Source organism: Palaemon carinicauda, chromosome 5 (assembly GCF_036898095.1).
Source record: "Palaemon carinicauda isolate YSFRI2023 chromosome 5, ASM3689809v2, whole genome shotgun sequence".
Classification (NCBI taxonomy): domain Eukaryota; kingdom Metazoa; phylum Arthropoda; class Malacostraca; order Decapoda; family Palaemonidae; genus Palaemon; species Palaemon carinicauda.
Window position 1 is genome coordinate 127,389,719 of NC_090729.1, and position 12,991 is coordinate 127,402,709.

The 12,991-nt window shown below is 44.2% G+C and overlaps 1 protein-coding gene across 1 annotated transcript in view; it reads right to left on the bottom strand.

Annotated features, from left to right (window-relative positions):
- LOC137641479 (PAX3- and PAX7-binding protein 1-like) overlaps window positions 1-12,991 on the bottom strand; it is a 165,356-nt gene that overhangs the window by 54,205 nt on the left and 98,160 nt on the right. The window contains exon 9 of the mRNA XM_068374084.1: window positions 6,898-7,021. Within this exon, the coding sequence (XP_068230185.1) occupies window positions 6,898-7,021 (124 nt within the window). The remainder of the gene's footprint in view (window positions 1-6,897; window positions 7,022-12,991) is intronic.

Consider the following 12,991-nt stretch of genomic DNA (forward strand, 5'->3'; position numbering starts at 1 on the left):
AGGAGCTTGAGGTTTTAAACCAGCTGTTGTGCAGCCACCACAGGGCCGATAGAGAACGTATCGAGCCTCCTGTGGGTCACGTCTTGCAGGTAATGGGCTGTGAACGTTGTTTGACGCTTCCACACCCCCGCTTGAAGGACCTGCTTCACAGAGAAATTTCTTTTGAAGGCCAGGGACGTAGCTACGTCCCTGACATCATGTGCTCTAGGGCAACATGACGGAGGAGGATCTGGATTCAAGGCCAGATGAATGACCCTATGAATCCATGCAGAGATGGTGTTCTTGGTAACCCTCCTCTTAGTCCTCCCTGTGCTGACGAATAATGCTGGCACATGAGGACGGACTGCAGCTGTTCTTTTAAGGTATAGCTTCAAACTCCTTACTGGGCATAGTAAGAGATGGTCTGGGTCATCTGTTACAGAGCGGAGACTAAAAATCCGGAAGGAGTCGAACCGAGGATCCGCTACTCCAGGATTTTGAGTCTTAGCAATAAACTCAGGGACAAAGCTTAACGTTACCTCCCCCCATCCCCTTAAATGGGCGATGTCATACGAGAAACCATGAAGTTCGCTAACACACTTGGCCGAAGCCAAAGCTAGCAGGAACACCGTCTTCCAGGTTAGGTGGCGATCTGATGCCTGGCGTAATGGTTCATAGGGAGGTCTCTTAAGAGACCCGAGAACTCGAACCACGTTCCATGGAGGAGGTCTCAATTCTCACTTCCGACTGAGGGCAGGTAAGTTCATAACTAGGTATGAGTAGAGAAAGTTCTAGCGATGAAGAAATGTCCATTCCTTTCAGCCTGAAAGCTAGACTTAAGGCTGAGCGATAGCCTTTCACTGCCGAGACTCAAAGGCGTATTTCTTCCCGCAAATACACGAGGAACTCTGCTATTGTTGGAATAGTGGCATCGAGTGGAGAGATACCCCTTCCACGACACCAACCACAGAAGACTTTCCACTTTGCCTGGTAGACTGCTGCGGATGACTTTCGCAGATGTCCAGACATCCTGACAGCAACTTGCTGCAAAAATCCTCTCTCAGAGAGGAGATGCTGGATATTCTCCAGGTGTGAAGTCGTAGCGAAGCTACGGCTTTGTGGAAGATGTTGGCATGTGGTTGCTTGAGCAGATTGTGCCGTGGAGGGAGTTCTCTTGGTAGCTCCGTTAGGAGTTGCAGAAGGTCCGGGAACCATTCTGCGTGATGCCATAGCGGAGCTATGAGGGTCATTGAAAGATTGACCGATGTTCTGGTCTTGTTGAGCACCCTCCTCATCAAACAGAACGGGGGAAAGGCGTAAACGTCGATGTTGTCCCACCGTTGTTGGAAAGCATCTTGCCAGAGAGCTTTGGGGTCTGGGACTGGGGAGCAGTACAGCGGGAGCCTGAAGTTCAGGGCTGTTGCGAACAGATCCACAGTCGGAGAACCCCACAAAGTCAGGACTTTGTTGGCTACTAGATGATCCAAAGACCACTCGGTACTCATTATCTGAGACGCTGTGCTCAGATTGTCGGAGAGCAAATTCCTTTTGCCTGGAATGAAGCGTGCCGATAGCAGTATCGAGTGGATTTCGGCCCATCTCAGTATCTCTACTGCTAGATGGGATAGCTGCTGTGAAAAAGTACCTCCTTGTTTGTTGATGTAAGCCATTACTGTGGTGTTGTTGCTCATCACCACCACAGAGTGACCCGCCAGGTATTGTTGGAACTGTTGAAGGGCCAGGAAGACGGCCTTCATCTCTAGGAGATTTATATGGAGATACTTTTCTGACTCTGACCACAGGCCTGAGGTCGTGTGGTGCAGAACGTGGGCCCCCCCACCCTTTCTTTGAAGCGTCCGAAAACAGCATCAAATCCGGGGGGGAGGACGAGAAGGTCCACTCCTTTTCGTAGGTTCTCGTCTGCCACCCACTACTGGAGTTACGTCAGTTCCGCAGGTCCCATAGGGATCAGGACATCCGGGGAATCGTAACCTTAATTCCACCGGGACTTGAGTCGCCACAGGAGGGATCTCATCCTGAGGCGACCGTTGGGAACTAGACGAGCCAATGATGAAAGGTGACTGAGGAGACGTAACCAAGATTGGGCTGGAAGTTCTTCTCGTCTGAGGAAAGGGCTTGCGACCTTCCTCACCCTTGCTATCCTGTCGTCTGATGGGAAGGCTTTGTGGAGATTGGTGTCTATAACCATGCCGAGATATACCAGTCTTTGAGTGGGAAGCAGTGAGGACTTCTCGAGATTTACCAGGATCCCCCAGATCTTGGCAAAGTTTCAGAAGTTTGTCCCAGTGTTGAAGAAGGGATGACACCGAGTCTGCTAGGATTAACCAGTCGTCCAGATAACGAAGGAGACGGATGCCAATCCTGTGTGCCCACGAAGATATTAGGGTGAACACTCTGGTGAAAACCTGTGGTGCTGTGGAGAGACCGAAGCACTGCACCTTGAACTGGTACTCTTGTTGTCTAGGCTGAATCTTAAGTACTTACTTGAAGACGGATGGACTGGGATCTGGAAGTACGCGTCCTTTAGATTCAGTGTACACATGAAGTCTTGCGGTCTCACTGCTAGTCTGACCGTGTCTGCCGTCTCCATGCTGAATGGAGTTTGTTTGACAAACTTGTTCAGATCTGAGAGGTCGATGACTGGTCTCCAGCCTCCAGACGCCTTCTTTACAAGAAAGAGTCGACTGAAGAAGCCTGGAGACCCGCCGAGGACCTCTTGGAGAGTGCCCTTCTTCAACAGGGTCTGGACTTTTGCCCGAAGGGCTTGCCCCCTTGCCGATCCCATGGCAAGGGAGCTCAATGACACTGGATTCGTCGTCAGGGGAGGTAGAGATGTTGTGAACGAGATGCGATATCCCTGACTGATTACGGAAATCGTCCAGGAATCGGCCCCGAATTGCTGCCACCTGTCTGAGCAACTTTGTAGGCATCCCCCCCACTGGTGGACATGCAGGGGGACTGCCAATCCTAGCGTTTGCAGCCTTGGCTGATCCCTCTAGGATTCTTACCTCCCCTGGAGGACTTTATGTCTTTCCTATACTTCACAGGAAATGGCTTAGACACCACTGTCTTCGCTGCTGTCGTTGATTTTGCGGTCTTGGTCGGACGGGACTGCTGGGGTGCTGGAGGCTTATAGGGCTTAAATGTCAAAGCCCTATGAAGGAGGAAGTCTTGGTGAGACTTCCTCCACCTCTCAGCGGCCTGTTCCACATCCTTAGGCTCAAACAGGATCGTTCCTTCTAAAGAAGAATGTCTGAGCCTATTGATCTTGGTGCTAGGGACCTTCTGATGGAATCTCTCAGCCACCGTATCCCGACGTTTCAGGATGGTGTTTGCCCACAAGTTCGAGACTTGGTGAACCAGAAACTCGATCGTGCGAGTGCCTGAGAGAAGGAACGTCTCCAAAGCTTTCCTGGTACGTTCTTTGGAGAAATCCTCAGTGTGTATCAGGATACCTAAGGTCCCTAACCAGATGTCAAGTGGCTTGCATAGCACACTTCGCAACCTTCTCCTGGTTAAGGATCTGCCGGTTGGAGTGTCTCTCAAGAGGGACTCCCCTGGTAAGCTCTTCCAACGAATGGTGGAGAGGAAGAGCTAAACAAGGCTCCTCCAAGATCTCAAAGTATCTCCTCTGCTGTACACGAGGAGGTGGGAAAAGCTTGTTGCCAGCACTGGAACTGTTGTAGGAAGACAACTCGGAGAGCTGTACAGCGATCTTGTCCCTGGTACTCTTAACCCCCTGAGACCAGGGTAGAGCCGCACTGGCCTTAGATGGTTTCTGAGTACCGAATACGCGGTTCAAGACCGTGTCTTTGCCCTCTCGAGGAGGGATCTCTGGGTCGGAAAACCCATTGAGAGCCCTCATTAGAGTCAGAACTTACCAAACCCCTGCTCTGACTCTTGCTGTTCTCCTCCCGACGTTGGACTTGCAGCGAAGTCTCCTGTCCCCAAAGGCTCTTCTTAGGGAGAGTCGCGGACGTTCTCTGAGTGGCTAGTTGGCTCCGTTCTTGGTCTTGTAGAGCTTTGGTAAAGTCTTCGAGTCCTTCGACTCCTTCCTAGGAAGGATGTAGGACTCCAACATAGAAGATGGCAAGTTCTTTCCAGCCCCCACTTGGGAAGACTTCTCAGCGCGAGGAGGGGTTTCCCTCATTGGTGCAATGGGGAAAAGTCTCATCTCCCGTGATTCCCCTGAGGACGGAAAGTACTCGTCCGACAGGGAAGGAGAGAAAGTCTGGGGTAGTGAAGGAAACTGCCTCGAAGGCTTGCGTGGAGTCAACTTTCTCCTGATGGCGCGCAGGATCAGGGCGTTGAACGCGCGGGCGAGAGTTCGCGCACCCCTGAAAAAGCCGTAGGGCGAACGCGCGCAGGAGAGATACCCCTGGCGCACGGGCGCGCAGTTGAAGCCTGTGCTCCTTTTGGGCGCGCAACTGCAGGAGAGGATGGGCGGGGGCGCGCGCGCGTATCCTCGTGGACGCGTGCAGGAGACTGCGCGTGTCGGTGCGATGGAGAAAGCTGGCACGTAGGTTGAGTGCTGGCGCGTTGGCAAGCGCTGGCGCGTAGGTGAGTGCTGGCGCGTTGGCGAGCGCTGGCGCGTGGGAGAAGTCAGACGATCGCGCAGGAGAGATGACTGCTGTGCGTTGGCGCTGGTGCGCGGAAGATCGCTGACGTACAGGAGAGCGCTGGTGCGCAGGAGAGCGCTGGCGCGCTGGAGGTTGATGACGTGCAGGAGCGCGCTGACACGCAGGTGAGTAGCTGGGCGTGGGCGCGCTTGCTCAGGCAAAGCCTGGCGAGCAGGAGAACGTGGGTGCGTATGCTCTACTTTGCTGGCATAGCGCGTGAGGGAAGTACGTGCGCGTTGGCGCATACGCCCTTGATGCCCTGTATTAGGGTTACATGATGCCTGATGAGCGTGGAGGTCAGGTTTCGTCGGCGCGTAGCGCGCATCAGCACTCAGGAACGGTGACGGCAGGTCAGCAGGTCTGACGGGTGGAAGGTCGACGTGTCCTTTGAAAGGACGACCTTCCACCAAAGGGGATCGCGAACGATCCGCTGAGAGGTCCAGGACCAAAGCAGGAACAGTCGGTGATCGCTGATGAGGCTCCTCTGCGGGGGACTGCAACGAAGATGTAGAACCAAAGAGGTGCCTCCTCACCGCAGGTGAAGGAAGGCCTCTCTGGCAGAGGAAGGCGAGCCTTGCGACGAATACGCCTCTGAGGGCCATTGGATCAGCAAGCTGACCTTCTGCAGTCCTCCGAAGAGGAGTCTCTGTAAGTGAACTCCCCGAGGAGAAACACTAGCAAGAGACTGTTGGACTTAGTTTCTCCCTCGTTGGTCGAACAGGAACGCGAGAAACTAAGCCTTCAGCTACTGTGGGGTTTGAAGAGGCAGAGGTAGTAGGAGATACCGCATTGGATACCTCTGACACCACAACGTCGACAATCGACAGAGGATCAACCTCTGCCGGAGGCAGCGATTGCTTGACAGCGGGACCCAATCGGATTTAGTCAAGTAAGACTTCCTTGGAGGGCGAACCCTCAAGCCCCAAGGAAGACCAAAGCTGGAAAAGATGGATTAGTGACAAATCCACCCCCGGGGGAGAGGTGGAGCTGCCTCGCTAGGGGAGGCAACGCCATCTCTCGAACCCCGAGCTTGGAAAACAGCACAACGGTCTACACTACCACTCGACGGTTTCTCGAAAGAGACCGATCGAGTGGGAGCTTCGGAGGAGGTTTAAGCAACGGAAGAAGAGGCCTTGGGTTTTTCTCCTTTCAAAGAAACCTTGCCTTCGAAGGAGAAATATCCCGTCTGGACTTCTTCCGTCGCCGTGAAAACCTCTCCCACTGGGAGGTAGACCATTCCCTGCACTCACTACGCTTATTATCACTATCACACCGTTGACCTCTACAGGAAGGGCAAAGGGCGTGAGGGTCTGTCTCGACCGCCGACATGAAAGTTCCACAGGGGCGGTCGGGTAATCCAGGGCAGGTGCGCATAATAGCAGAGGCCAACTTCACACACAAAACTGTCAAAAAGAGAAAGCAAAAAAAGCATTAATGGCTACCAATGAGCGGCGAGGATGACTACCATCCGAGCCGAGAGCAAAGTGAGTTCAAGCACAGGTGTGTGTGTGTGGGGGGGGGGGGGGGTAGCAAGCTACCCTCCCCTACCCCCGCTAACTATCGGTGTGGGCAGTAAACCCTCGTTAAATTTTAATGGCTCGTCATTTTAGCTACGCTGAAAGTAATACCCCCCTATTAAATAGCTTGGTTTGTATTCCAGTTACGGAACAAACACAAGTCAAAAGCGCTAAACACTAAAAGGGTAGGCGGGATGAGTGTAAAAGGCTCGATCGTTGATAGGTGAAAGAACAACCTCTTCCTTCGCGACCAGCAGTGTAGTGGGGAGACGCTGTGAGCAACCTCCTCCTTGCTCCTTGCGCATGTGCATGCGTTTACCCAGCACAAGGCATGACGCAATCTACCAAATTTTTATTGCCCGGGCGTAGTAAACACGATTAGCAGTAACCATATAAGGGACTCAGAAGATTCTATCCGCATAGGAATAAGGAAATTATGTCAATTATGTTGGAACATACCTGAAGAACTTTGAGGCCTCGTTAACAACCCTAATGGTTAATGTAAATATGGTCTTGGGAATAGAAAATGTTAGATATTGTGGATATCTATTTACTACAAGTACCTACCAACTTAATTCGTTTTTTACTAATTAAACAGAGCTGTAAAAGAGCAGCACAATAAATGGGTTATGACCTTTCAAATAGGTACACCAATCAAACATTTATCAAATCAGATATTCTCTTTAGGATTCAATAAACATTATTGTTTTAAGCCCTAAATACTTCCTAGACCTAATGATTTAAAAATCCTTATAACAAACCTGCAAATGGTGAAAATTCGTCATTTTGGTCCCTGACATCTAAGCGGCGTCGCTGAACTAGTTTTTGCGCACGCTGACGGTAGAGAATGTACACCTGCTCTTGCAAAGCCTGAATCAAGGGTACCTACCGAGAGAAAAATACGGTTATCATTTGTTATTTTTTATATGGAATTAAAGTACCTATGAAGTGGTGGTCCTGAACAAATTAGAAAAAATAATACTTAATGATGATATAAATCTCTGAAAATTAAACACCCAAGGATGTTTAAATTTCAGAATAGTACACCTAAACACTGTTGTATATAAATGAACCTGTTACCAAATCAAACATAATAAAAGGCTATGTACTTCAAGTTGCAGATCAGTGATTGACATATAAAAAATGTGCCTGAAGTAGAAAAATTGAGAATTCCAGCCCACATTTGACAACAATGAAAAACCATATTATGTAAAACTGTTTTGTACTATAAAAGGAACTTACTTTATTCATACAAAATTTGTAAAAGTTTCCTAGTTGACATAAACATCTAACATTCATATCTAAAAAAGGCATGTACAAATGAAAGATAAAGATCTAGGAGGAAAATTTCAGTTATTAACATTTATCATCTTTTCATCAGTACTGAAAACTGGCCCAAACTGTGAGAAATAGTAGAAAATTTCTTATTATTCTTGCATTGGTTGTCACTTATATAAAAACATTATACCATATACAGGTATTGGAAAAGGTCTCTTAATGAAATGTCAGAATCTTCTATTTCAATTTAACACCTATACACGTTGGAGTTGGGTAATTTTAATTTTTTTTCATATTTATTAAGTGACGTATATGCACCAAATCTTATTCCATAAGACTAATATTGAAAGCATCCTATACATTTTTCCATTTACCTGATCAGAACAGAGAAAGCTGAAATATGGCCAAAGGAAAGGAAATCAGACAGCTGGTCTGCCAACTCATTTACTTCTTTTCCTTACATGATGCTTTTCAGATAAACCTTATATTGGTCTCCATGTTGCTAGTTTTTAAGTGTTGTGATGGACAACCATTCTCTTGAATTCTACCCATTTGTAATTCTACTTCCTGTCCATTGAGCCACTATTTGGTTGGTTCCATATTTTCACTGCCTGCTCCACTGCCAATTTTATTAGCATTTAAAACTTATGTTAATCCTACTGGTTTTCCACAATTGTACTGGCTGACTTTTTGGTATTCATGTCATGTTTCCAACATTTTAAATTTCTATTCATTGACTACTCTTTTATGTCTCCACCATTTCAGATGCAACTTTGTGGTAATCAATCAGTATTCAGTTTCCTCATGGTGTTCCAACTACTCTTCTGTATATTTAGTTTATCGAGTCATCTCTTCCAATCAACTTACGTGGAGTCCCATTCATTATTATCATTACTAGCTAAGCTACAACCCTAGTTGGAAAAGCAGGGAAAATATCCCAGTGAGGAAAGGAAATAAGTTAACATATAGAACAGAGCCCGAGTGTACCCTCAACAAAGAGAACTCTAACCCAAGTCAGTGGAAGACCATAGTACAAAGGCTATGGTATTACCCAAGACTAGTACTGTATTACACCATTTATAACGGCCATTCAGCTGATTTTTTTTTTACCATTCTCTGTTCTATAAATTTCTCAGCTTTGATTTCTATCGTGCGGACTTCTTTGTTGTACAGAACCATCATTTTCTAATTATCCTTTTAGCATTGACCATTTCAAGTTGTAAAGACCCTTCCTTTGGTCTTCTACAGATGGGCTATTCTGATCCTCCTTTCCTTGGGGTGTCATGTCTGTATTTAATACTGAATAGTCAATTCAAAGTGTTTCTACGGCAAAATCCCGACAATATAACTTCTAGCCAAACTTGATTTCCAGACACAATGCAAGATATACTTCTCAAGAATCTGCTTATCCCTGTTTTAAACAGTTTTGATTTATGCAACCAAGTCCATCAACTAATTCCAAGCCTAGAAGGATATAAGCACTCTTAAAAAGGAGGAAAATTTAAATGCCAACAATTCCAAAGTTGCCCCCAATTCAGATGTGAAAACTCCTACAATCAACAAGAACGCATTACTACAAATTAGTTTAATGGGACCACAGTTTAATGTAGACACACTTAGAAGAGGCTTTCTCAAAAGATTTATTCTTGAATAAGAAGTGAAAACAGTAAAGCATAGAGACTGAATGCAACAGAAGGAAGGTTAAATGTAGACAGTAATACAGCTGATGCTGCAAATGATCTTTAGTACAGTACTACGTAGCGGACTACATATAACATATTGTATGTGGTATCACTTACATTAACAGATGTAAGGGATAGAGCAAATTTACAAGAGGGAAATTATTTCCTACAGCTTTCTACAATGTTCCTTGAGATGAAACTACAAATGTTCTATCACAAACTATGGTATTATGACTTTTCAAGTCAATCTAAGATAGTACACATTTTGTCACTAATTCAAAGCATAAAGCTATATAAAAATTAGTTTATATTTTTAGAACAAATTTCATTTTGAAAAAGCATTTCAGTCATTAAAAGACCTTTCCCATGAGTATACAGTATTGTATAATGCTTCTGAAACTCATAAGTACACTTCAACACAAATATTTTCTACCAAGTATGAATACCTAAATTGACAGGATGATCACTTGAGAAAACAACAAAATTAGAAATTGAAGTACAACTTAAGGAGTAAGAATACCAAATGATCCGAACACTTTTATCCCTGAAAGGGCATGCTGCCTACATATCCCTTTAGCAGCAATTTGCAGGTAATACTAAATGGCCCTCTGAAGTATCCCTCGAGACCCATACAACTGCTATTCACCTTAAAATTTTTACATATTTCTTTCGGCCTCTTTCCCCCATGCTGCCCAGCATCACCATACAACTTATCTAGCTTCAACTTTTACCAAACATTAACGAGCATTCAGGGTAGTAATTTGACTCACTGTATGGTTAATTACTTAACCATTACAACCACCAATGCCTTATCAAAATTACATAAAACTTATAATTGTCTACGTTTATTCTCTCAGTACGTTATCAACACTCACCATATAAAAACTACTTACCTGTAATGACTGGAAAATACTGATTATAGTTTTCCTTTGAATTTAACATTCTAATACTAACATTGACCAAAAGTGGTAAACTTTCAACTTCCTTCATTATTAATGCATTCTCTCAGCAGCCTGAAGTTCCTATATTTATGTATCTAGTGGAGTACTTCCATTAAAAATAAGAGTTACCCTAATGGAATTTCTAATATCTTACTTAACCTAATGAATTTAATAAGGATATAGACGATTGATGTAATTTGATAACAAAAATCATTCAAAAATTCTATTAATGAGATATTTTGACATCCTTCTCATATAATGAACCCAAAAATATTTGTGTAAATTAATTGGAGATGATAACAAATTAAGCTTTCTCGTATTTAATTTTCACTTGTAATACACAGACTAGTTAATTATAAAATCACATTACGCAACTTTCTTATGAGAGGCGAATGAACAAGACTCGGACTAAAATACTAAAACTATTTAGATAATGCAGCACTCAAAATTCATTCAAAGTCAATCAAATGTGCAGTTTCCATTCTTTCGGGCCATGAACTAAAATGAGTAACTATATTATCCTCTAATTTCATTACTATATGGTTACTATGAATTAACAGCTTGTCAAAATCTATTTGCTCACAATACAACCCTTAATAATAGGTTGCCTTTATCCACCATGAATTGGTGTCCACTGACACAATAAAAGGTTAAAACAAACACTAGCAGCACCGCTGTAATCACTCGAACTAGTGAAGAATAATTACACTATCTCCGGTCATCTGCATGCAATGACCTTTTGCACAACACTGACACAAAATTTTTCCATCTAATTCTTAATTACCCTGATTAAATGTGTGATCTTTAGATAAAAGTGATTTTGGCCAGATTTAGAAAAAACTAGATTTTTAAATATCACAAAATTCTTTTCTTCCTTTAATCCCAAAGCTTAGCCTATGCAGTGCTTTGTTTATGAAATTTGTGTACATGTTTCAGGGTGGGTTTGCAGCTATTGAAAAATTTGGCTGTCAATTTTTTTCTTAACATCTTTGGTTTTGCACAGCCTAGTGTTTATCTTAATATCAGTTCTTTATTGCTTTGTGACCATTCTAAATGCTATGAAGGACCAATAAAGGCGAGATAGAAACATAAGATACCCAGGCCTCAGCATAAATGTGGAAGTTTGCTGCCCTGATTAGACAAGGAACCCCATTCAGGCCCTTTGTGCTGCAGGATTAAGAACAAACCTGAGAATGGTGGCACAGTGAGCAAGGAGTTGGATATCAGTCTGTGGTTCAAGTTTACTCAAAAGAAAGCATATAGACCTAAATTCCCAAATACTAAAGACCTCTGAAGATCAAGTAATCATAAGTGCTATATAAAAAATTCCTCCAGCTTTCTAATGCAATTTTCAATATCTTTATACTGTATCTATATTCCTTTCCTTTGTTAGTTACGCTATGAAGCGTCAACTTAAGTAGGTTGACACGTCACTGATCACTGGACTAAAGTCATTTGCCTGGCAGCAATTTTTCACAGCCAAAATCACCAGAGGGTTAAGGATAGATACTTTCCCTGGATCACTAGAGAAAAAGGTAGGCCTTCATGTGCCACAAGGGGAATGAAGTCTATTCTAATGTTGAGAAGACTGTCCCTTCGTATTGGGCAGAAGTAAAGCTTGGCCATTAATTGTTATTCTTCAAGGCCACCAAAGGATTTTAGAAACTATAAATACAGTACCTTGAATGCATTCACCTTCGTCTGGGCTAGGTTCTGCCTGGAAAGCCACTTATACACCTTGATAATCATTTGTCTGATCAAGAATGACATATCATTTTTGGAAACAAGGTTTCTTCTCTAGCCTGTATACAAGGAAAGTCCCAGGAGAGAGTGGCTCATATCCTTTGTAGGTATTCTCTTCAAGCTCCAATGGGATATAGAAATTAATTCTACACTTATGCTGCCATTAGGAATGGGATGATGAAAGGAAGAGTTGTGTCATTTGAGGGACCTGACATTTTGGGTTTGGGCCATAAAACTCTGGATAAAGGAAAGGTCCAGTGGAGTCCAGACATTGCATGGTAAACGACATCCAAAGAGGAGTGAAATTCACCTACTCTTATAGTAGGCCAAGGCCAGCAAGAGGCTCACATATATGTCTGGAAAAGCTTTTTGAGCAATATGGACAGGTCCCAGCTGGAAGGTCTATCTTTTGACTTTGGAAAGAAATTACTCAAATACCTTGTCAAGTCTGAAGAGCCCTTTTGTTGCCATTGTCTAGGTATTTTCTGAGTCCTCAGGTGAGGTCTGACATGTATTCGTTAATGGTCGAGTGCAAAAGTGCCCATTTGGTCTTACCAAAAGGCAACCTTCAATCAATTTCCCTGATACAGGTTTCTTTTGGATCTCCTGCCTCTTACAAAAATAGCCTCCATGTGTGAAGAGTGACAGCCTATAGCCTGTTATGAAACTGGAAGATGTTGGTCTGTTTTCAAGTTTTCATCACAAGTCCGAAGACCCCAATATGTCTGCCAATAGGTTCAAAAATTGCAGGAGCCACCAAACCAAAGAGCCTTATAGATGCTCTATAGAAACACCATGACAACCGCAGGATTTGGTTCAAGCTTACCGAGTCTTTTTTCTATCAATGGCAACACAATGAATTAAGAGCAACATGGTGTCCTCTGTGGTGGTTATCAAGATGGGCATCCCAACTCTTTATTTGATACCATCTATTGCTTTACAATATTCTGCACCAGAAATAAAAGCACCCCATATGTCTCCTGGAGTTAGTAAACACTTGCAATGATGCCTTAACAGTAACAGGTTCCAAGATAAGCATAGTTTTTGTAATCCCAGCCTTATTAGGCAATTTAGGGTTAATGGATTGCATCGAATATGCAAGGTCTTCAATAAATAACCCAATTAATAATAGAGGGGCATTCCAATCACTTATCCCTGTATTTGTTTAAACATTGAACAGACGATGATGGGACAAGGTACAGTGGCAACTA